The 26,318-nt window shown below is 43.2% G+C and overlaps 1 protein-coding gene across 1 annotated transcript; it reads left to right on the top strand.

Annotated features, from left to right (window-relative positions):
• LOC124115296 (2-oxoglutarate-dependent dioxygenase htyE-like) lies at window positions 1-21,890 on the top strand. Its single transcript, XM_048383854.1, has 8 exons — window positions 1-181; window positions 6,320-6,435; window positions 7,532-7,604; window positions 9,100-9,213; window positions 16,793-16,892; window positions 19,852-19,940; window positions 20,651-20,761; window positions 21,502-21,890. Exons 1-8 carry the CDS (start codon window positions 14-16, stop codon window positions 21,685-21,687), a joined length of 957 nt encoding a protein of 318 aa, XP_048239811.1. The 5' UTR covers window positions 1-13; the 3' UTR covers window positions 21,688-21,890.
• Window positions 21,891-26,318: the final 4,428 nt, after the last annotated feature.

The following is a 26,318-nucleotide window of genomic DNA, read 5'->3' as shown; positions in this document are numbered from 1 at the left end:
TCATTCTGACGCGATGGCTGATAAAGTGCCGGTCATAGATTTCGCTGCCTACCGATTGCAGATTAGTGACCCCGAATCTGTTTCAGATTCAGATTTGGAGACACTTGCAGACAGTTTTTATAATGCCTTAAGTACAGTTGGATTTTGTTACATAAAGAACCACGGACTCTCCCAAGACAAGGTAGGTTGCACTTCCTCGATACGAACGAATCCCGCACATGTCGGATCGTCTGCACTGCAGCCCTACGCTACAGCCCTCGTCTCTATAGCCACAGAGTTTCATAACATTGTATTTAGAAGCTACTGTTTATTATGAAACTTCTTGTTATCGATTTGCACGTCGGAGTTAATATTTCAATATATGTTTGAACTTTCAGTTTCATTTTGGTCTGGTTTTCGTAGGCGGAAAATGTATCGCTAGCGGAACTAATGTGCTTTCAAAACACGTTCTTAACGCCCGTTTGTGGAAGCAGTAGCCGATATGACATGTATCTATACAGCAATATTGGCCAACATTCAGTCATTTGGTTCCCACGCATGTACAGATTTACAACAGGCCACCACACTCCTTTACAATTTGACTGGGTTCATATACGCGGTGCATTGGGAGATCGGCGTTTCGAGAAATATCCAGATGTATTCCCAGTCTAGATTTATAGTCTCGTGGCGACTCGCGATCGGCCTTGTTTACCTGACCCGAGTAGCACTACATGGTCATGCGTTGTTAATTACACATTGTCGATTATTATCTAAATGGCTGTTGGATAGCTATTGATTTCCCGGATGTGCTAGCGTGTGGACAGGTTGGGTTGGACGCATTCTCCTTACTTCAGTGTATAACATGCGTCATTATGTTGACCAACATTATTATTGCATGTCATTCAGATCTTCTGATTATATATGTACTACTGATAAAACGTTACAAAGTAGCTAAAGTATTTTGATAATCCGATTTCGTTTTGAAAACGAGGTAAAAAGTCTTCAGACAAAGCGCCTTAAATCATTTCCTATGTTTTATATCAGTGGGAATTAATAACAAACGCATTTGATCAATGTACATAAGGGTTTCACATTTATTTATGTTTATTTATTTTGTAAATTTTTTCGGGGGAGGGTGTTAAAATAGAAGTTGTTAAATATATAAATATAGATATACAGAAGGGAAGTGGTTACACGCGTAACCTGGTCTTAAAAGGACTGCCGAGGATTAATTTTAAAATGTTGGTGTTAAGACCCCCGGGGGATTCTGGGTGAGAATAGGTCCCCAGCAACCTATGCTGGTCGTTAAAGGCGACTAAATGGACCGAGTGGTCAGACGGAATGACTTAGTTGATTAGGTTTTGATGTACTATATCGTAGTAGTCGATACTAACAGCGTGGATCTATAGTGCGCAATAACCATTAGTAATGTGTCGATACTTGCATTATATAAACTGTATTAGTTGCAGCAAGTTATTAATAAACACGTGGCATGTGCCGATAGTTATTGCACACTACTGTTTGATCATCACCCAGGCCAGCACATACCGATAAGGCCACATAACCTATCGTGCATTCATTGCTGAATTATATGCGATATTTGGATTTAAACGTAAATCGATACAGACCAGAGGAAACTGATTCAGACTATAGCTGCATTAGCTATTATATTAGATTATGCCAACCAATATGCAAATCCCAACCAAATACTTGCATTAGTCCGTTCTATTCTGATTTCTGAAAAAGCGCGTTTGCTTATAAACAAGAGAAAAGTCCGGTCACGTGATATGCAAATTAACCTGTGGCAGTGGTGTCATGCGTTCGTCACCACTCGCCCCTTTCCGTAACCTGCAAGAAGACTCGTCCCCCTATCGATGAATGTTATGTGCGAAAATACGACAAACCAATCAGAATGACTTCAAGTTATTCGTCAAAGAATCCCTCAGAAATAATTTTTGATTACACATGTCATGCATCTAAAAATATACCCAAGACACAGTTAAATGTGTTCAATCATACTGACTGTATAATTCCGCACATACCGATGTGCTTCAAATTGCATCTGAAATATATATAATGTATGGGTATTTTTTGGTGAAATGGCCATGAGAGGGGAACGAGGCGCTATTCGGCTTGTCCCGAATGTGGTGTTATGCTAAGTCAACACTGCGCCGGAGTGTGTTGATTGCACTGTTTGCGAAGAATCCGTACGAAATGACGTCATATTTACGCTTCGTCCTAAATAATCAACATGACGTCATCTATTGTTCATGACGATACAGTCGTTTTGACGTGAAGTCGTCCAAGCAATATAATGACTGAGCCTTTCACTCGGAATATACCCACATTTGAATTTAGATTGCATTCACAGTACAACAAGGTGACTATTCGTTATCCTAATAGCATGTAACACTATTCAGTGTACGCATGGACACGATGGGATGGCCGACCTATTGAGAATATCATTGTATTAGATCATGTTAATGTTAACAGCTACGCTCATGGAGGTTACAAGCCACAGACCGTCCCCGATACCTGGACAATTAGGAGATAAACATACTGTGTTTTCAATGTTTTCAATGTAGAGCTAGGTTACCTGTAGATTTAACCCCGCTAAATTGAATTTGGAACCGAACGCGCAGCGTGAGGTTTCAAATGTTAAATTTAAACCACGGATTTCAGCATGATAACGCCCGTGCCCACACTGCGAGAGCAACAAGAGACTTCCTCCAGCGGAATGGAATCAGAACCATGCAGTGGCCTGCCCTCGGTCCCGATTTAAATCCCATTAAGCGCCTGTGGGACGAGATTCAAAGACGGCTGAATGACGTCCGACCAAGGCCGACAACTGCAGCTGAACTGCGTCAGGCGTTCCTCAGAGTGTGGGCTTAAGTGCCTATGGCCTTCATCAACCGCCTCATCCATTCCATGTATCCACTTTAAGAACATTTGATACTTTAATTTTTAGCCTTGATGATCAGTTTTGCCAAGTTTTATCTCTTTAATATGTCTCCAAATATGTTTACAGTGTTTGGACAAATAAGGTTTCTCATACATCTATCCATGGTGACGTTTCTTTTGCGGTCCAGTATATTATGAGCAAGTCCCGAGCGTTATGTATCGCTATCTTCCAAGTCACTTAGCCTAACTTACTTTAAACATCACAGGACCCGTGGAGATTCGGGGTAGAATAGGTCTTCAGCAGCCCATGCTTGCAGTGAAAGGCGACTATGCTTGTCGTAATAGGCGACTAACGGGAGCGGGTGGGCAGGCTCGCTGACTTGGTTGAAGCATGTCATCGTATCCCAATTGTGTGGATCGATGCTCATGATGTCAACCACTGGACCGTCTTGCCCAGACTCAATTATTTGCCGTCAAAAAGCTAGAATATTGCTGAGTGTGGCGTTAAATAACAAATAAACAAACTAACATCACAGAGTGCCCGGCACCTCTTATGTTACCGATCCCCACTGGGTGTAATTGAGAAGCAGTCGAGTCGAATGCAATAATTGTATTAGAGTACTGATTGCCTGACGTTCCGCTGAGTCACCAAGAAACTCGATACTACATGACATGAGGTCGATGTCGAGCAAAGGCACCGGGGCTGTATGGTATTGGGTTCTGGGGCGCTCCCTTGTCGAATTACAAGTCCCAGTTTCAACTGACCATATATAGCTATAGTTATAGCTTCCTACAGCGATTAGGAACACATGTAATACAGCGTCTCAATAGAAGCTCCGCCACTTTCGTTTATATCAAAATGGAGTGACGGAAAGCGTTGAGTTTGATGCCATTTTGAACAATATTCCATTTATATCAGGGCGTGTCAGCCTAATGTAGGTCTCCTCTTTGGTGAAACCCCGGGTATGGTGCTGACGAACCCAGATACATAATCGGAGCGAGCTCGGATTCGGACTCACGGTTATTGGTTACTGATGCACCTAGGGGATGCAACTCTGTACAGCGAATTGCGGCTCCTCAGACGGCAGGGCCAACCGTGCCCCTCAACATGTAGAAACTATACCAGCTTCTGTGCTTTAACAAAATAAGGTGTGGTAGCCTTGGGTTTCTATGTTCAACTGCTTCAAATTCCCACGTGGGTGCTACCGCACTTCCGAAGAGACTATGATCAAGTCTACATAGTCTACCGGCTCCACTGCTGGTTGGCGCACTTGTAGGCTTAGCGCTTTCAGTTAACAAGCAGCCTGTGAAGATCCGGGGTAGAATAGGTCTTCAAACTTGCCGTAAAAGGCGACTATGCTTGTCGTAAGAGGCGACCAACGGGATCGGGTGATCAGACTCGCTGGATAGTCTGGCACAAATTCGATTATTTACAGACCCCCGTCATATAGCTTGAATATTGCTGAGTGCGGCGTTAAACAACAAACAAAAACGAAAAAAATGTTCACAGACAGCAGCAGAAGAAAAAAAAGAACAAAAGACGGTGGTACAAATCTGTTTTTGGATAATGTAAACACCAGTCTCGTCAAATCAACGGGACCTCTGTGAGTACGTTAATAGTAAAAGTAAGAAGTGATATAATCAAACTGAAAGAAAACCCGAGATCACATAAGCATAAAGTGCACGTAGACTTACACTGAATAAACTAGTTATATATTGTTTGATAGGCATTACTTAGAAGTTGACGGATGACAAGATAGACACAATTTTATGGATAACAACTTCTTTAATACTGTGAAAAGCGACGCTTCGGTATAGATCCTTATACCGTTGTCAAGCAAGACTGAATGAGGGACATATTACAGAATATATATAGTAGGTGGAGGATTAACAGCAGAGGAAACTATTTATACTCTAAAGGCTTGAACATGTCAACTCAGGGTTAAGTGTTAGAATGACATCAGCAAGGTTTCTTTTTGGTGTTGAATAGCAATGATTCAACTGATGATACAAGCAGTAACTTAACAGTTACGTTCCTACTACTATTAATAAGTGACAAAATATCGATGATCCTCACTGGGACCCCGTGGCCATTGTTTCCTTTGGAGACCTGTTCTGACACTTAAGCAAAGGCAGCTTGATCCTTCGTTGTCATTGTAGTTGTCGACGCCACAACCAGATTTACAATTCATGCGCACCTGTTAAGACATTCGTCACCACTCGCCCCTTTCCGTAACCTGCAAGGAGACTCGTCCCCCTATCGATGAATGTTATGTGCGAAATACGACAAACCAATCAGAATGACTTCAAGTTGTTCGTCAAAGAATCAATCAGGAATATTTTTTTATTTTACACGTCTTGCATCTAAAAATATACCCAAGACACAGTTAAATGTGTTCAATCATAATGTATAATTACACTTGTCCCGATGTGCTTTACGTTGCATCTAAAATATATATCATAAATGGGGAAATATATGTGAACCATTACGCAACGAGTTGACAATTGTTTTAGGTATGCCCGTTTTCGCTAAGACGGAACCCGGTCGCATAAATGGCCACGAGAGGGGCACGAGTCGCTGTTCGGCTTGTCCCGGAATAACACGAGTTGGTCACGAATGCTGTTTAGAGTTACTATATAATCTCGTGTGGTTTGGTTTTGTTTATTCTCATTCTCGCGTATGTGCCTTATATGGAAAAAGGCGCGGCCGAGCGTGGGACCCATGTGCACGACGTCAATGTGTTGACGTGCTGGGTGTGTTAGGTAACGTAAGGGACTATTGGCAGATAACAGGACTGTGTTGACAGGAGATAGTGTTATCTTTTAAGGTACGTAAAAGGTATAACAATTTGGAATATGTATCAGATGACTCAGTTGTCTTGCAAATGCGGTGATAGTAGTATTCTTCAGCAACCCATACTTGTCGTTAAAGGCGACTAACGGGATCGGGTGGTCAGGCTCGCTGACTTGGTTGATACATGTCATCGATCCCAATTGCGCGGATCGATGCTCATGATGTCAATCACTGGATTGTCTGGTCCAGACTCGATTATTTTACAGACCGCCGTCATATAGCTGGAATATCGCTGAGTGCGGCGTTAAACAACAAACAAACAAATCTTGCAAATGTAACTTGTCTTAGATATATGAACATATGTGTGTCCTTGTAAAACTGTCATTCAATGTCATTCAACGTCTTTCACTGTCATTCATACTTAACAAAAACAGTGACGGATCATGCATATCTTTGGGGATATTTTTTGTTGTGAAGACTGAGCATACAATTTCATAATTAAATACCCCCGAAGTATTCATGATCCCAGATTGCTTTTATCTGGTATATGAGTTTGCTTATTAAGGACAGGAAACGTAAATATGACGGCAACCTGGTCTTGGTATGTCTGAAAAGTACGAATTTGTGTCAATTTATGTTTTTTAGGTCGATGACTTTTTTAGGGTTTCGAAAACCTTCTTCAGTCAACCGAGGGACGTGAAGGAGGCGTGTGAGTCTCCGACTGGTAGATTTAATGGCTACCAAGCACTCGAGAAGGAACGGCAAGTATCTGAGCTAGATATATATATAACTAAGTGATTACTTCATCGAACAGAATAACGCCTCAAATCTTTTCTACATGAGCTGTTTATGTCTAAGTGCCACGCAGATAGTGTCAGTGGTTAATCTAGTCATTCAGGACATAAACATCTGTTTTCTGATTTGGTTTTATTCGCATGTCCAGCAATTTCATGGCGTTATCCGTCCGTTTCAAATGAAATGTTTGGTCACCAAATACTCAATAAAACCCGCGATACTGCAAAAGCATGAAGTTTGTCTCCTAATTGCCCCTTAATAATATTAAGCGATTTGTGTTGGTAGTACTCTTTGCCGATATATCACAACGGGTATCGACCCATTCTCCCTTGGTAATCTCCCTTGGTTGCCCGTTTCTCTCTGTCTTATGTTTGGTGAATTAGTTTTGCGTTATCCTTCTGGCTGAATAATTAAAAGACCAGCTGACACAGTTAGTGAATATACACTCTATGTGTGAGTACACCTCTATTTTGAGTCCGTGGTCTAGTGGATAGAGCGTCTGCCCGATGAGCAAAAGGTCAATGTTTCGATCCCCTGGCCGCGTCATACCAAAATACGTTTAAAGATGGTACTTGTTGTTACCTGCCTGGCTCCCGGTATCAAGGGGATAAAACAAGAACTCGAAGACAGTATGCTGTGCCTGAGTGGGTGAGTATCCCTGCGACACGACCGCCTCCGTGGTCTAGTGGTAGAGCGTCCGTCCGGATGTCCGGAGAGTGGGAGGTCGGGGGTTCGATTCCCGGCCCGCGTCATACCAAAAGACGTAAAAATATGGTACTTCTCGGCATTAAGTGTCTAAAACAAGGAGCGGTCGGCTCGGAGTCAGTGTACTGTTTCTGAGTGGAGTACTCAAGTTAAACTGCGGCATGGTGTCCCAGTGGGCTAGCACTATAAAATCGGCATTAGTCCGGACTAGTACAAGCACACACACACACACACACACACACACACACACACACACACACACACACACACACTATAGTTCTTCACACTAGTTCTCCAGTACTATCTCCTCAGTGCATGCGTTGTTCTGCTGGTCACGTTGATTGCCTTATGTTCCAGGCTGACTCCGTCGAGGCCGGGGGATCTGAAGGAGACCTTTAATTATTCATCATGTGACGATCACCTCAACATTGTAAGTACGAACCAAACATTCCGTTCGTCACCACTTGCCCCTCTCCGTAGCCTGCAACAAGAGCTCTTCGGCTTGTCCCGGAATAACACGAGTTGGTCACGAATGCCAAACATTCATTGCAGTGAAGCGCTCACAAAGGTTGTGGAATAGGCTTGCTTGATTGCCAGACGGCTTTGACCACGTAATGCCACACCCACCCAAGAATAGCAAGGGCCTCCTAATGTCCACATGTATTGTAGTATTTGGATTGTTTTCGAAAGGTCTCAAGCAACCTTTGCTGATTGTTTGAGGCCAATCAGTGGCTCGGGTTGTCAGGCTCGTTAATTTGGTGGGCTGCATGTCATCATTGCAATCCGGAGCGTGGGAATTTGTTAAAAATATAAATCACTGGTTTGTCTGATCCAGATTCGATTGTTTACGTCCGGCGCCACACGACTGAAAAATTGCTTAGTTTGCCTCAACACAAACAAACAATACATAGATGCCACTTGCATTATGTATATATTCTTTTGGTTTAAACCGCGATATTCCAGCTATATGACGGCGGTATATAAATAATCGAATAATCGGGTTTGGACCAGACAATCCAGTGATTGACATCATGAACATCGATCCACGTAATTGTGGTATACGATGACAAGCATCAAGTAAAAGGCGACTAACGGGATCGGGTGGTCAGGCTCGCTGACTTGCTTGATGCATATCATCGATCCCAATTGCGTGGATCGATGCTCATGATGTCAATCACTGGATTGTCTGGTTCAGACTCGATTATTTACAGACCGCCGTCATATAGCTGGAATATTGCTGAGTGCAGCGTTAAACAACCAACCAACCAACCAACCCTTTACTTGTATAATGTGTCGTGATAAACGTATCGTTATAGAGCCACACTCACTCACTCACTCACTACATCGGTTCTTGTAAAGGTCGAGGGCCCTGTTTCACAAAGCGATCGACTGTCATTCGCAAAGCATATACTTGAACATAGACTTACGACAGCCCAGAGCTACAGATACGCAGCGTATTTGCATAAAACAATATTCAAAACCAAATTACTTTCAGTTAACTTGTGAACAGAAACGCATGCATTAAACGAAAAACATTAATGTATAAAACAGCTTGCGTAAATACCCATGAAGCTTTTTCAGGATGCGTACAAAGGAGTTAACTTCCGAAACACAATTACAAGCTAATTTACTTTCCGGGTCAAGCCTATATATGTAGAACAGTTATATACATCTAAAACATCGGGTTTTTTAGATCTTAAAATATTCAATAATTTGGGGAAAACCCAATAGAGTGATGAATACACAAGTGAAAAAATATTGGTTACCCAATGAAAAATGTAATAACCCAATTAAAACAGAAACGCTAGAGTAAAAACTCAATTGCTCAAAAAGTTATCTGGAGCTCTGCAGTCATACCACTACGATTTGTGATGTGTCTTAGGAGATGTTCATGTTTCACCTTAAGATATGTCCACTTGTTTCAGAAATACCCTGACAGTGTCCCGGGTATGGAAGCTGGTTTTTCGAACTTCTTCACCCACGTCACACAGCTAGCCCATCGGGTCCTGGACGTGATGTCCATCTCACTCGGCCTCCAGGTGGGTATACACTGTAGGAGTGCTAGACTTCTCAGAGTCCTTTTGGTCCGTGGCTATGACAGGGGACTTCCAATTGTTTCCTGACCAGTGTTCTGTCCCCCCCCCCCCCCCCCCCCCCCACACACACACACACACACACGTGGATGTGAACGTCCAGGCCTCGGGTTTGAATCATTGATTTACCATCGTCAAGACTTCACAGGTTTGTCTGCACCACCTTCCCCTATCACCAGACCCGTGCAGATACGGTTAGAATAGGTCTTCAGCAACCCATGCTTGCCGTAAAAGGCGACTATGCTTGTCGTAAGAGGCGACTAACGGGATCGGGTGGTCAGGGTCGCTGACTTGGTTGATCCATGTCATCGTATCCGAATTGCGTGATCGAGTCTCATGATGTTGATCACTGAATTGTCTGGTCAAGACTCGATTAATTACAGACTGCCGTCATCTAGCTGGTGCAGCGTAAAACAACAAACAAACAAACAAACAAACACTATCACCCATGAATACATACACCCCCTTTGTGGCTAGTCGCTAATTTCAACCAACGAATAAAGACCCGCCCTTAGTGCTGATTCTCGAAAGCCTCTTAGCGCTACAACATTGACACTCGCCTTACGACCGCTGTAAGAAAGCCTCGTAACAATGTCGCAAAGCATTTAATGACGCCGCTTTGTGAAACGGCTTTAAGAGTAATAAGATGTGGTTTACAACGTAGTTTAGGAGATCGTATCGCGAAAAGTCTTTAGTGAAACGGCACCCTGGACCTCGTTGTACAAAATAACCTTAGCGCCGCCACGACTTTAGTAAGTCTATGTTAAGGTATGTGAGTTACGATCACCTTAGCAGCGCTACGACTATGGTAAGTCTATGTAAAGGTATGGGAGTTACGATCACCTTAGCGCCGCTACGACAATGGTAAGTCTATGTAAAGGTATGTAAGTTACGATCACCTTAGCGCCGCTACGACAATGGTAAGTCTAGGTTAAGGTATGTGAGTTACGATCACCTTAGCGCCGCTACGCCTATGGTAAGTCTATGTTAAGGTATGGGAGTTACGATCACCTTAGCGCCGCTACGACAGTGGTAAGTCTATGTTAAGGTATGGGAGTTACGATTGCCTTAGTTCCGCTACGACTATGGTAAGTTTATGTTAAGGTATGGGAGTTACGATCACCTTAGCGTCGCTACGCCTATGGTAAGTCTATGTTAAGGTATGGGAGTTACGATCACCTTAGCGCCGCTACGACAGTGGTAAGTCTATGTTAAGGTATGGGAGTTACGATTGCCTTAGTTCCGCTACGACTATGGTAAGTTTATGTTAAGGTATGGGAGTTACGATCACCTTAGCTCCGCTACGACTATGGTAAGTCTACGTTAAGGTATAGGAGTTACGATCACCTTTGCGCCGCTACGACTATGGTAAGTCTATGTAAAGGTATGGGAGTTACGATCACCTTAGCGCCGCTACGACTATGGTAAGTCTATGTAAAGGTATGTAAGTTACCAACACCTTAGCGCCGCTACGACAATGGTAAGTCTAGGTTAAGGTATGTGAGTTACGATCACCTTAGCGCCGCTACGCTTATGGTAAGTCTATGTTAAGGTATGGGAGTTACGATCACCTTAGCGCCGCTACGACAATGGTAAGTCTATGTTAAGGTATGGGAGTTACGATTGCCTTAGTTCCGCTACGACTATGGTAAGTTTATGTTAAGGTATGGGAGTTACGATCACCTTAGCTCCGCTACGACTATGGTAAGTCTACGTTAAGGTATAGGAGTTACGATCATCTTTGCGCCGCTACGACTATGGTAAGTCTATGTTAAGGTATGGGAGTTACGATCACCTTAGCGCCGCTACGACTATGGTAAGTTATTGTTAAGGTATGGGAGTAACCAGCACCTTAGCGCCGCTGCAGCTATGATAAGTCTATGTTAAGGTATGGGAGTTACGATCACCTTAGCGCCGCTACGACTTTGGTAAGTCTATGTTAAGGTATTAAAGTTACGATCACCTTAGCGCCGCTACGACTATGGTGAGTCTATGTTAAGGTATTAAAGTTACGATCACCTTAGCTCCGCTACGACTATGGTAAGTCTATGTAAAGGTATGGGAGTTACGATCACCTTAGCGCCGCTACGACTATGGTGAGTCTATGTTAAGGTATTAAAGTTACGATCACCTTAGCGCCGCTACGACTATGGTAAGTCTATGTTAAGGTATGTAAGTTACGATCGCCTTAGCTCCGCTACGACTATGGTAAGTCTATGTAAAGGTATGGGAGTTACGATCACCTTAGCGCCGCTACAACAATGGTAAGTCTATGTAAAGGTATGTAAGTTACGATCACCTTAGCGCCGCTACGACAATGGTAAGTCTAGGTTAAGGTATGTGAGTTACGATCACCTTAGCGCCGCTACGCCTATGGTAAGTCTATGTTAAGGTATGGGAGTTACGATCACCTTAGCGCCGCTACGACAGTGGTAAGTCTATGTTAAGGTATGGGAGTTACGATTGCCTTAGTTCCGCTACGACTATGGTAAGTTTATGTTAAGGTATGGGAGTTACGATCACCTTAGCTCCGCTACGACTATGGTAAGTCTACGTTAAGGTATAGGAGTTACGATCACCTTTGCGCCGCTACGACTATGGTAAGTCTATGTAAAGGTATGGGAGTTACGATCACCTTAGCGCCGCTACGACTATGGTAAGTCTATGTAAAGGTATGGGAGTTACGATCACCTTAGCTCCGCTACGACTATGGTAAGTCTACGTTAAGGTATAGGAGTTACGATCACCTTTGCGCCGCTACGACTATGGTAAGTCTATGTTAAGGTATGGGAGTTACGATCACCTTAGCGCCGCTACGACTATGGTAAGTTATTGTTAAGGTATGGGAGTAACCAGCACCTTAGCGCCGCTGCAGCTATGATAAGTCTATGTTAAGGTATGGGAGTTACGATCACCTTAGCGCCGCTACGCCTATGGTAAGTCTATGTTAAGGTATGGGAGTTACGATCACCTTAGCGCCGCTACGACAGTGGTAAGTCTATGTTAAGGTATGGGAGTTACGATTGCCTTAGTTCCGCTACGACTATGGTAAGTTTATGTTAAGGTATGGGAGTTACGATCACCTTAGCTCCGCTACGACTATGGTAAGTCTACGTTAAGGTATAGGAGTTACGATCACCTTTGCGCCGCTACGACTATGGTAAGTCTATGTAAAGGTATGGGAGTTACGATCACCTTAGCGCCGCTACGACTATGGTAAGTCTATGTAAAGGTATGGGAGTTACGATCACCTTAGCTCCGCTACGACTATGGTAAGTCTACGTTAAGGTATAGGAGTTACGATCACCTTTGCGCCGCTACGACTATGGTAAGTCTATGTTAAGGTATGGGAGTTACGATCACCTTAGCGCCGCTACGACTATGGTAAGTTATTGTTAAGGTATGGGAGTAACCAGCACCTTAGCGCCGCTGCAGCTATGATAAGTCTATGTTAAGGTATGGGAGTTACGATCACCTTAGCGCCGCTACGACTTTGGTAAGTCTATGTTAAGGTATTAAAGTTACGATCACCTTAGCGCCGCTACGACTATGGTGAGTCTATGTTAAGGTATTAAAGTTACGATCACCTTAGCTCCGCTACGACTATGGTAAGTCTATGTAAAGGTATGGGAGTTACGATCACCTTAGCGCCGCTACGACTATGGTGAGTCTATGTTAAGGTATTAAAGTTACGATCACCTTAGCGCCGCTACGACTATGGTAAGTCTATGTTAAGGTATGTAAGTTACGATCGCCTTAGCTCCGCTACGACTATGGTAAGTCTATGTAAAGGTATGGGAGTTACGATCACCTTAGCGCCGCTACAACAATGGTAAGTCTATGTAAAGGTATGTAAGTTACGATCACCTTAGCGCCGCTACGACAATGGTAAGTCTAGGTTAAGGTATGTGAGTTACGATCACCTTAGCGCCGCTACGCCTATGGTAAGTCTATGTTAAGGTATGGGAGTTACGATCACCTTAGCGCCGCTACGACAGTGGTAAGTCTATGTTAAGGTATGGGAGTTACGATTGCCTTAGTTCCGCTACGACTATGGTAAGTTTATGTTAAGGTATGGGAGTTACGATCACCTTAGCGCCGCTACGCCTATGGTAAGTCTATGTTAAGGTATGGGAGTTACGATCACCTTAGCGCCGCTACGACTATGGTAACTCTATGTTTAGGTATGTGAGTAACGATCACCTTAGCAGCGCTACGACTATGGTAAGTCTATGTAAAGGTATGGGAGTTACGATCACCTTAGCGCCGCTACGACTATGGTAAGTCTATGTAAAGGTATGGAAGTTACGATCACCTTAGCGCCGCTACGACTATGGTAAGTCTATGTTAAGGTATGGGAGTTACGATCGCCTTAGCTCCGCTACGACTATGGTAAGTCTATGTTCAGGGAGTTACGAACACCTTAGCGCCGCTACGACTATGGTTAGTCTATGTTCAGGGAGTTACGACCACCTTAGCGCCGCTACGACTATGGTAAGTCTATGTTCAGGGAGTTACGATGACCTTAGCGCCGCTACGACTATGGTATGTCAATGTTCAGGGAGTTACGATGACCTTAGCGCCGCTACGACTATGGTAAGTCTATGTTCAGGGAGTTACGATCACCTTAGCGCCGCTACGACTATGGTAAGTCTATGTTCAGGGAGTTACGATCACCTTAGCGCCGCTACGACTATGGTAAGTCTATGTTCAGGGAGTTACGATGACCTTAGCGCCGCTACGACTATGGTAAGTCTATGTTCAGGGAGTTACGATCACCTTAGCTTTGTACAACGGCATCCTGGTTCCAGCTGGAGGAAACCACGGAGAGCTTTGACCAATGTGACCTCAGATTACGCCAACAGGAAGTAAGTCTGTTGCAATATGTGCATAGCATCCTGTTATCTACTCTAGACATTGCGTCAGGCAACGGTAGGTTCGCACAAAGTTCCTGCAGAAAGTAGTGTACATTACACACATTTCATTGCGTAACATGAAATAGACACGCGTCACAACTGTACTGTATTGCGGATGGATATGAGAGGAGGAACGTAGTGAAATACTGACGATGTTGGTTTACAGACTATTTTGCATAAGCTTAATGGTGGTCAAAATGGAATAAAAATACATTTTAGAAACATTCCTCATGGTAATTTCTGAAATAAAATGAAAACGGTTTTTTTTCGAAATGCCAAGTCGAAGTGTTAATTTGCTTCCAATTTAGGCACCGTCATACAGCTGGAATATTGCTGAGTGCGGCGTTAAACTACAAAACAACCAACCAATTTAGGCGAAAAGTTCGGAAATTTACCTCGGAAAGAAAAACAGACATTTCATAATCGCCCGAAATGGGTGGGTGAATCCGTAAGCAAAATGATTAAAACATCTTATTGCCACGCTAATTTAACAGTCATATTTTGCGTTCCATAAATGAACGACAAAGGAGTTTTGCATTTCCCTCGTTGACTCCCTCTGCAGTTGTCCTTGTCAACACTGAACTTTTCAGGGTTCTTCATAAGATTAAAGGTTGGCCAGTGAAGCGAAGCGCACATAAAATACATAGAAGACGGTTAAAGACTTGTCAAATTAAAATTTACCATACTGATGTTTTATTGTGTTGAAATCTTAGCTTCAGATAGCAAACAATTGTTCATGGGTTTCCATTATCGCTGATTTGGTCAGGAGATAATCCTTAACAGCTCTACATGTTTTACCGTCATACATCTGTTTACACTGTAATGAATGCATCCAGTGACAGGATATTTTGTTGATGCTGGGTACATGTACATGTTATTTGGCAAACAGATTTAAAAGTAAAATGTTTGGATTACGGCTAAATCTATTTTCGTCAAATTATGTTTACAAAAAAAGTGCAAGTTAATATTTTTTTACAGCATTACATTCCAAAAACTAGTACATGTGAAGTAGACCCGGGAAGATCCGGGGTAGAATGGGTCTTCAGGGTGGTCAGGCTCGCTGACTTGGGTGAAGCATGTCATCGATCCCAATTACGTGGATCGATGCTCATGATATTAATCACTGGATTGTCTGGTCGAGATTCCATTATTTACAGACCGCCGTCCATAGCTGATATATTGCTGAGTGGGGCGTTAAACAACAAACAAACAAAACATAGAAGTAAACGTTCAGGTACTGTACTGGTCCACAAAAAGGGAAAATGTCATCATCAACTAACTTCACTTTCAACTGTTATCATTTAGTATATGTAATTCTATTCATGAATCTGTGCGGGAAAAAAAACATTTTGGGTACATTTTCAGAATTGAGGTAAACGTCTGAGACCTGCATCACTTCAGGCTTTCCTCCCACATTAAGCTGACACGCCGTGATATAACTGGAATAATATTAAAAGCGGTGTTAAACCCAACTCACTCACTCACAGAATTGAGAAAATAGACATGTGCATGGAATATTTGAATTAATCTGACTTCGCCACTTTTCAAACAAGGCTTGGGGGATTTGCAGACGTAACGGTTTATGGTAACACATTTTGTGTGTGAAAACAAATCCCATATGGTTGTGATGATACTTTGGTTAATTCTATTCAATGTTTTGTCCTTCATTGTTTTCCATGATTTTGGAATATTAGCATAATTTGATTATATTCTAATATTGTTCCTTTAATGTGATATGTTTCTTTTGTTCACCAAAATGTCATTGGCAAAACATATATCTTTTACATTGCGAATCCCATTGTTAAACAGGGTTCTATAACTAGTTTCTGAACAGTATCCCCATAGGGCTAGGACACGTATACACACAAAAGCCGCTGCACTATTCTAGTAGATGAGCGGCGGTCGGGTAGCCTAGTGGTTAAAGAGTTCGCTCGTCATGCCGAAGACCCGGGTTCGATTCCCGACATGGGTACAATGTGTGAAGCCCATTTCTGGTGTACCCGCCGTGATATTGCTGGAATATTGCTAAAGCGGCGTAAAACCATACTCACTCGCTCAATCTAGTAGATGAAATATTTATGACGTCATGAAGCACCTTTCACTCACGCCATTAGCAAAGAAATATCATATTAGGTATATATTAATTAACTTTAATATCGGGGTATTGTATCCCAGGTGGCACTTTATTTGCATCCCAACATTGAAACTCGCTCTGCAGAACTGGGTCCCCCATATAGTAGTTGGGAGGTTTCCGAACTCACGCATCAAATTAATGATTAAATTAGAGTTCATGACACGTGGTGGGGGCACGGGTGGCCAAGTCGTCTAAGGCGCCGCGATTCGCTGTGCAGAGTTGCGCTGCTTTGGGCGCGCCAGAAACCTATGATTGTGGGTTCGAATCCCGGTTCGCCCCGATTATGTTTCTAGGTTTGTCAGCACCATACCCATGCTCGTGGGTTTCACCGAAGTGGTAAACGTCTGAGACCTGCATCACTTCGGGCTTTCCTCCCACATTAAGCTGACACGCCGTGATATAACTGGAATACTGTTAAATGCGGCGTTAAACCAAACTCACTTACTCACTCATGACACGTGGTATCTGTTTGCAGGATAGGAATTATCTCCGAAGCCGGCACCGGAGTCTGGGAGGGAAGCAAAGCCCGGCAACACTACGGAGCATCTACTATCCGCCTCTACCCGGGGATGGTTGTAAGTACTGCTTGATAGGTTTCGACTTGACATAATTTCCACTGTCTATCATCTACAGTGAAACCTTAGGATCCAGGGGCACGGGTGGCCCAGTCGTCTAAGGCGCAGCCACTGTCGGTCAGTCGACAATGAAATCCTATGATCAGGGGCATGGGTGGCCCAGTCGTCTAAGGCGCAGCCACTGTCGGTCAGTCGACAATGAAATCCTATGATCAGGGGCATGGGTGGCCCAGTCGTCTATGGCGCAGCCACTGTCGGTCAGTCGACAATGAAATCCTATGATCAGGGGCATGGGTGGCCCAGTCGTCTAAGGCGCAGCCACTGTCGGTCAGTCAACAATGAAATCCTATGATCAGGGGCATGGGTGGCCCAGTCGTCTAAGGCGCAGCCACTGTCGGTCAGTCGACAATGAAATCCTATGATCAGGGGCATGGGTGGCCCAGTCGTCTAAGGCGCAGCCACTGTCGGTCAGTCAACAATGAAATCCTATGATCAGGGGCATGGGTGGCCCAGTCGTCTAAGGCGCAGCCACTGTCGGTCAGTCGACAATGAAATCCTATGATCAGGGGCATGGGTGGCCCAGTCGTCTAAGGCGCAGCCACTGTCGGTCAGTCAACAATGAAATCCTATGATCAGGGGCATGGGTGGCCCAGTCGTCTAAGGCGCGGCCAATCTCATTAAAATTTGATCTTTTGCACGGATACGACGCCTCTCTGCGTCAAGATCCTACTCCGACACGAACGGTTCCGACTGATGAACCCTGAGCGAGCGCCAATCCATGTAAAGGAAGCATGGCCAATCGAATGACAGCCTTCTAAAAAGGATTAATTCGACAAAATGAATAAAATGTTCATTCGAAAAAAACCCGCTGAACTTCGTTTTCGAGATACAGAAGTCAGGAATGCATGTTTGAATGCTTTTTGCTCACTGTGACCCAGAAGTTTCGCTGATTGGCTGAATAGAAAGTTCATCTGACACGACCTTTCATCGATCTTCTTCACACAGAGAGTTATTTTAATGAGACTAAGGGGCCGCAACTCGCTGTGCAGAGTTGCTTCCCTTTCGCGTGGCACAACCCATCGATAGTAGGCTCAAACCACAGATTTGTTTGGGTATATTCCTAGGTGTGTCAGTACACACTCGTCCTCGTTGGTTTCACCAAAGGGTTGAACGTCCCATATGAAACCGGCACCCCCTCATATAACTGAAATACAGTTCAAAACTTACTCACTTTTTGATCCCGAGAAACAGTTTATATGTTTGCACGGAAACATCAGGATTTTATAGGACCCAGTTCTTGTCATATATGCAGCAACTGGAATTGGAATAAAGTGCTCTCAATATCGATCCTTGTCTTTACTTATCCACGACCTTTGGAGGTACGACTGTATTCAAAGTTTACGTGACCCGTGAACATCCCGGTTAGAAACAGTCTCCAGCAACGCCTGCTTGCCGTAAAATTGCGACTATACTTGTCGTAAGAGGCGACTAACTGGATCTTGTCGACAGGCTCGGTCGATGCATGTCATCGTATCCCAATTGTGTGGATGGATGCTCATGATGTCAGTCGCTTGATTGTCTGGTCCCGACTCGATTATTTACTGATCGCCGTCATGTAGCTGTAATATTGCTGGACGCGGTGTTAAACAACAAACAAAACAAATCAAAGCTTATGTTTGCCTTCTTTATTTTCTTCATTTTGCAAACCCGACCATAGAAACGATACTCTGGGTGTGGAATTGTGCAGCCATAGAGAATACTATTCATTCTCCTTAGATATCAAATTGAATTGATTTTTTGGGGTGTCTGACCTAGCGAAAGCGACACACGTGTTTCTACATCTCATTCCATCCTCTCTTCACCCATTCGTTGATAAATACTAATATCGTATCTGAACTAATCAGCTTGTCTGAAAATGTTGCCTCGTCACCAATCCTTCTGGTCAGAGCCGAAATAATTAGGTTAAAATCTGCTACTGATGGTGTCGTCGTACCCTGACGCCTTGGTTAGTTGTTCATGCAAGCAGCCACGGGCCCTCATCCCCATGCTTTCTTGTTGCTCTATGGCAACTTCAAATTATCAAGATTTAAAATCTGTTATATTACATTTCAAATATGACCCCCAAGACCAGAAATGTACAGAAATGAAACATGTGATTCTACTAAGGCTTGGACGAGTCCGAATTTACTACCCGGGTACCCACACCCCTATTACCCGACCCTACCCTGGTACACACTGTAGGTCACAAACGATAGGTACAAAATGTCCGATTGGGCATTTTTTAACATCGCACTGGCAAAACGTATTTAGATACATGTATTAAACAATCTGGCCATGCATACACTGAAGTTGACTCAAGTTATATCTTTATTCAAAGATATGAAAGGTCAGAAGAAATGGGTGCATAGTCAGAAGGAATGCGAACATTTGTGACTTGTAGTGTAACCATAGAGTTCCAGATACTTTTTGTCATTAAACAATATATCACGTGACTAACCACGGGTCCGGGTAGTCCAGTGGGTACCCGGGTCCTACTCAGTACCCACCCGAGTACCCGTCCCAGCCCTAGATTCTACTAAAATTACCCTGTACTGTACTGTATCCACTTCACGTATTTGGGCCGATGGTTTTGGTTTGGTTTGGTTTGTTGTTTAACGCCGCACTCAGCAATATTCCAGCTATATGACGGCGGTCTGTAAACAATCGAGTCTGGACCAGACATTCCAGTGATTAATATCATGAGCATCGATCCTCGCAATTGGGATCGATGACATGTATCAACCAAGTCAGCGAGCCTGACCACCCGATCCCGTTAATCGCCTTTAACGACAAGCATAGTCACCTTTTACGGCAAGAATGGGTTGCTGAAGACCTATTCTACCTCGGATCTTCACGGGTCTTGGGCCGATGGCCTGTCGTACAATAAGCGTTTGAATTGAATATTTATGTGAATTTCCAGCTATCAAACCAGGACAGCTGCGATGCGGTGAGCACACAGACTATGGCACCCTGGCGCTGCTCATCCAAGACAAGATCGGGGGGTTACAGGTGGGTATTTCCACACAAGGACTACAGAGACGTCAGCTAAGCACTGATGTTCACATTGGGATTGGTCAGTCGGTCGGCAATCACCTCTTTGTATACACATAAGTAATACTCGCAACTACTGGGCTAAATGTGTATTATGATAGTGTCATTGTGGGCCACTTAAAATGAGATCCGCGGGGAAATCGGAATCTCTCATGGGGATGTATGGACTGCACAGGAACTATTTTATCTAACAGGGGCGGTCGGGTAGCCTAGTGGTTAAAGCGTTCGCTCGTCACACCGAAGACCCGGGTTCGATTCCCGACATGGGTGCAATGTGTGAAGTCCATTTCTGGTGTCCCCCGCCGTGATATTGCTGGAATATTGCTAAAAGCGGCGTAAAACCATACTCACTCGCTCACCCACTCACTATTATATCTAACAGATGCAGCCACAATTCCAAACAATGATTTAAAATACGTAATTTAATAATTTGAAAAGCTGCATCATTAATCGGTTCGCAACAATGTATGACAACTGATTGTTAATTGACCAGCGGGTGAAGTGTTTGCAAGCCGACTGTGAGTTCGGTTCCCGTCATTGTACAATATGTGATGTCAACTTTTAGGCCTCCCTCTGTGAAATATTGCTAAGGACATACATACAGAATTATTCTTATCAATTGTTAAATTACATAACATCCCTTCAATACGCTGCTTCCTCTTCAATAGATAATGACTACCGATGGGACTTATATTTCGGTACCCCCAATAGAGGGCACAATAGTCGTCAACATTGGCGACCTCATGCAGAGGTGGACCGCCGACAAACTCAAGGCAACGGTACGTCTGGGTTATTCCTTCAACATCTATATACATGATCGGCCTACCTTTAGAATTCAGCACCACAATGTCTACAGTCACATCACATACGTGCTTGTCCTCGTGACCTACGCGGAGATCGTACGCACGAGAAGTTATGATGCTGAAGTCTAAGGGTGCTCCTGATGATTCTTAGGGAACACCCAGCGTGTGTGGTGCTAATTATGGTGTCTGTTGTTTAACTCTGCACTCAGCAGTATCACAGTTATATGACGGAGGTCTGAAAATAATCGGGTAAGGACCAGACAATCCAGTGATTGACATCATGAACATCGACCGACACAATTGGGATCCGATGCCAAGCATCAACCAAGTCAGCGAGCCTGAGCACTTGATCCCGTTAGTCGCCTCTAACCACAAACTGAAGACCCATTCTAACCCGGATCTTCACGGCTCTGCGGTTTTTATGTAAAACCGGAGAACACATTATTTTTCCTGTATTTTCAGGAGGTAAATATATATTTGACAAAAATCCCATACACGGATACTTGGCTTCAATTGGGATACCTTACAAGCATCAGCCGGGTCAGCAAGCCTGATCATCGGATCCGTTAGTCCCCCCTCACCATTAACATGGGTTCTTGAAAACCAATTCTAACCCGGATTTTCACGGAGTCTTCTCAAAGTACTAAAACACGGATGATTTTAATGTAAGCCTAACAATGTTTCAGGGTGTCTTTAAACGAAGATTTGTATTTCAGGTGCATCGAGTCGTCATCCCAGAGGAGGAGACAACCAAGAGGCAATGTCGGCAGTCGGCGGTTCTTTTCGTGGATCCCGATGATGACGTCGTCATTAATTGTTTGGATGGATCTGGGAGATACAGCCCAGTCAGTTCTCACGACTTCGTCATCGGCAGGATCAAGGCCACGTATGGAGACGCTTGATTGCATCACAGCATGCAATATATACAAAGACTTTTTGTGCCTGGGTTTTACAATTATTGTTTTTGTTAAGCTTTTTTATTGTCAGTTCTGTGAATATGCTGATGCACATCATTGATTGCAGGTTATTGTTTCATACTGCGGAATTGGGTAGTTCTGACAACAATGATAATAAGGTAAATAAATGGATAAGTTGAAAGACAGTAGTAGTTTGAAAATTTGGCTGCGTTCTTAATTTCTTCATTGAGTTCTAAGTCCACCATCTTCGTGTGTCTTTGTCACTTTACACACAGTACCTTTGTCGCTTGTGTCATTCCATAGTAATTTATGAGGTTGTCTTGTGGTTATTGCTAAATTCTTCTTGCGACGGGAAGAGAATATTGCTAGGGTTTATATACTGTACTTTACCAATTAGAGTTAATCGTCTCTTCCTCAAGCTTGCAAGTAGTTAATAAATATGGTGTGGGCTTTCCTGGCGTTAATGACCCAGAGATCTTCAGATGTGTGATAATTTCAAATTCTTCAAACTCATCTGAATCAATGTGAAACTACTAATGGCTTTTGTTTGATCAAAGTTCAATGAAGTCCAGAAAATTTATGGGAACTTAAGTAACTAGAGTGTGAATCGAGGCTCTCAACCAATCAAGAAGCTGCAATGTCCACCGATGTCCCGGAGAGGGGGGGGGGGGGGGGGGGGGGCGGTGATGTTGGTGGACGAGGGATCTGAGAAGTTATTTAGACAACCTATTTTTTCAACACGTTTCCCGCTGAAAGGTGGAGTCAAACTATTTAATTTTTGGACTCCCACAAGAACTTTAGCCTGTTCAGAGAAGGTTTTTGTTTGTATAAAAACTAAGGATAATTTATTGTTTTGGGTTTTAATGCCAGGTCCTCCAAAATATGAAATAGTCGGCGGAACCTGGTATGTCAGTTGGGATGTATTTACTTTTATTCAAATGTTCCGTTCGTCCATGGTCGTTCATTTTTCTTTCTTAGAAAAGTTTTTTATTATTGGAGGAAAAATGGTATTTGTTATCCCCCATCATGGTTTGTGTGTTGGAGGTTCATCAACGTTTGTGATATACGTGAACCCCGAAAGCCGAGCAGTTCGTTTGTGTATAGGAAGAACCATGACAAATGCATTTCTTTTTAGCCTTTGAGTCATTTGTGTGTAGTTATATTGATGCACACACATGTACAGATGCGTGATTTACTCTCCACGCCGTGATATTGCTGGAATATTGCTAAAAACGGCGTAAAATCACACTCACTCACTCACGCAATGCAGAACAGAACAGGAGTTTATTACCTTCTGGCCGAAGTGTGCGGTACAAATGAATATGTATAATGCCAGATGGCGGATTTAGGTTTAATCGGACGATTTAATATTTTCAAAATACACAACGGCCATTTTTGGACAATTCAAAGTGCTTTGAATTTTAACATGTTTGGTCTTTCGAGATATTCTTTTGGTATATGCAGTTGTTGTATTACTTTGCACAAATCTGGCTTGCTAGTTTGGCGTTGCGGGTCCGAATAGGAAGAACACGAAGCACTGGACTTCGTTTAGAGAGCTACTTTATTGAACATAGAGGGAGGATGAGGGCCCTTTTTGACAACTAGCCCTTGTTCTGTCATACCCCGGATCTTCATACACCTGCACCGCCTCCGTGGTCCAGTGGATAGAGCGCCTACCCATTGAACGGAAGGTCAGAGGTTCGATCTCTGGTCACGTCATACCAAAATACATAAAAGATGGTATTTGTTGTTACCCTGCCTGGCGTTCGTCTTTAAAAGGGAATAAACAAGGACTGGCCGGCTCGGAGTCAGTATACTGTGTCCAAGTAGGATATTCATGTTAAAACAGGGCTCGCACTGGTGAAACTACTTGCTGATGTTCAATCCTTGACATCGACAGATATGCCAATGTCGTACGACATGAATAGCGGCGCCTCAGACGACTGTATCCCTCTTTAACATAGTCTTACGACGACCTGTTTACCTGTTGAAGCTATGTTTTTGTCATTCTTGTGTATCTATTTATTGACCGATATTACTGAAATTTGCCTTGTAGCATGGAATGGAAGGTATCTTTCTTACAATACGCTTTACTCACTATGTTTTTGCATATCGTGATACGGGAGCACGGGTGGCCAACTCGTCGAAGGCGCCGCAATTCGCTGTGCAGAGTTGCGTCCCTTGGGCACGCCAGTAACCTATGATTGTAGGTTCGAATCCCGGTTCGCCTCGATTTTGTTTCTAGGTTTGTCAGACCATGCCGTACTCGTGGGCTTCACTGAAGTGGTAAACGTGAAAGACCTGCATCACTTGGGGCTTTCCTCCCGCATTAAGCTGACACACAGTGATATAGCCAGGATACTGTTAAAAGCGGTGTTAAACAGGATTCACTCACTCACTCATTTCGTGATACGTTTAACATCAATAGTGACTGTTTTTATGTATATCTTATTTTATCACTTTTTATCTCCCACCCCAACAAGTAGGAACGGGCTATATTGACACGGTATCCGCCCGTCACGTGTCGTTTCGTTTCCAGAGCATAAGTCATAAACCATTCCATATTTGGAACATGATACCTGTATAGACATCAGACATGCACTGAACTAGTGTCTTGTGCTATTCAGAAATGTTTTATTTTTTATTTTGATGTGTTTCAAGGCAACAAGTTAGACAGGTTCAAATGAGGGAAGAGATTTTTTCCAGGGCATAACTCATAAACTGTTTCGCATTTATTTGTACAACTGTATACACATCACGCACGAGCCGATTTGCTGCCTTTTGCTATTCAGATAGGTACATGTATAGTTTATGTGTTTCTATGGCAAGAACGAATGAGCATCTCATAAACAAGACAATATTACTTGATGAAATCCGTTTGAAAATCCATGCTGAAATAGGTCCCCGTGTAGCAACCAACCCAGGATTGTTTTGAACGGCGAGTAAATGAATCGGATGGACAGGACTTGACGACTTGGTTGATTGTGTGACACTGTACCCGGACAGAGGGGGGTGTTGCTCATTATGCAGTGTGTACTAAAACATAAGCATAGCTTCAGGAATTCAGGAATTGTTTCGCTGTTGCTAAATTATTAATTATGATTTAGAGTTTTAAACATTTTCTAAAAGCTCTGACTTTTGACAGTATTACTATTAACGTCCTTTAAATATATTGAAAGTATTTAAAGAATCGCTGGAATCATTTTGTTCAGTAATCTATTATCAGTTGTATCCACAAGCTTTCAGCTTAACCTTTTGTGGTATATGACACACATTTGCACATGTTTAAAGGGTGAGGATATCTACGACTTTGTCTTCTTGTTCTATTGTGGTAAACAGTTTTTGTTGATTAAAAACATGTACAACAGAATCTTTATAAGAAATATTAATCAGAAACATTTTCCATATGATAATTTTAGATGGTGATAGACATTACGTTTCTTGCAAACTTCCCCCGCTTGACATGTTATCTCACTTGCACGGCATCAAGGTAGGACATGCTAAATGAGGGACATTTAAATTAGACCGGGTAACGTCCTTTAAATATATTGAAAGTATTTAAAGAATCGCTGGAATCATTTTGTTCAGTAATCTATTATCAGTTGTATCCACAAAGCTTTCAGCTTAACCTTTTGTGGTATATGACACACATTTGCACATGTTTAAAGGGTGAGGATATCTACGACTTTGTCTTCTTGTTCTATTGTGGTAAACAGTTTTTGTTGATTAAAAACACGTAAAGCAGAATCTTTATAAGAACTATTAATCAGAAATATTTTCCATATGATAATTTTAGATGGTGATAGACATTACGTTTCTTGCAAACTTCCCCCGCTTGACATGTTATCTAACTTGCACGGCATCAAGGTAGGACATGCTAAATGAGGGACATTTAAATTAGACCGGGTAGGTCAACTGCCGAAGATTGTTAATTCTCCAAGTATTGTTACAAAAGATTGTACAGAGGTATTCAGCAATAACCAATAATGTACGGCAGCGTCATTACGAGAACAGCTTGCCTGAGTTCTTGTATTATATTTCAGTCATGGTTGGTTTAGCACGTCAGATTGCTACAGCGTGTTGTAGTAATCTCCGGGGCGTCATAACGTCAGCAATGCACCTTGGCTATCGCCGACATGAGAGTCGAGATGCATCGTAAAACTATGGGTCCTGCGTGTATCTCGATGTCCCTAAGAACCATTGTATCCTTCCTTCTGTCTTCACACTGTATTTGCATCCCTCCCACAGTGGAAACACTACGGAATTAAACATGTCACCCGTTGTTTGTTGTTGTATATGACGTTCTTGCCATAACGTCTTCCACACAACGTTGGGGTTTCGGCCAGAAGATGTCCCCAGCGTCAATATGTCAACGCCAGCGAGACCCGTGAAGATCCGGGGTAGAATAGGTCTTCAGCAACCCATGCTTGCCGTAAAAGCCGACTATGCTTGTCGTAAAAGGCGACTAACGGGATCGGGTGGTCAGGCTCGCCGACTTGGTTGATGCATGTCATCGTTCCCAATTGCGTGGATTGATTTTCATGATGTAAATCACTGGATTGTCTGGTCCAGACTCGATTATTTACAGACCGCCGTCATATAGCTGGAATATTGCT

The sequence above is a fragment of the Haliotis rufescens genome, unplaced genomic scaffold (assembly GCF_023055435.1).
Source record: "Haliotis rufescens isolate VD_foot unplaced genomic scaffold, xgHalRufe1.0.p SCAF_5, whole genome shotgun sequence".
Taxonomy (NCBI): Eukaryota; Metazoa; Mollusca; class Gastropoda; order Lepetellida; family Haliotidae; genus Haliotis; species Haliotis rufescens.
The sequence above is the reverse complement of the archived record's forward strand: the minus strand, read 5'-3'. Positions and strand labels throughout refer to the sequence as shown.

Coding starts and splice junctions, on each gene's coding strand:
- LOC124115296 (XM_048383854.1), top strand. CDS start 14: ATGGCTGATAAAGTGCCGGTCATAGATTTCGCTGCCTACCGATTGCAG. Junction 16,893..19,851: donor GCCTCTACCCGGGGATGGTT/GTAAGTACTGCT, acceptor GTGAATTTCCAG/CTATCAAACCAGGACAGCTG. Junction 20,762..21,501: donor CCGACAAACTCAAGGCAACG/GTACGTCTGGGT, acceptor TTTGTATTTCAG/GTGCATCGAGTCGTCATCCC.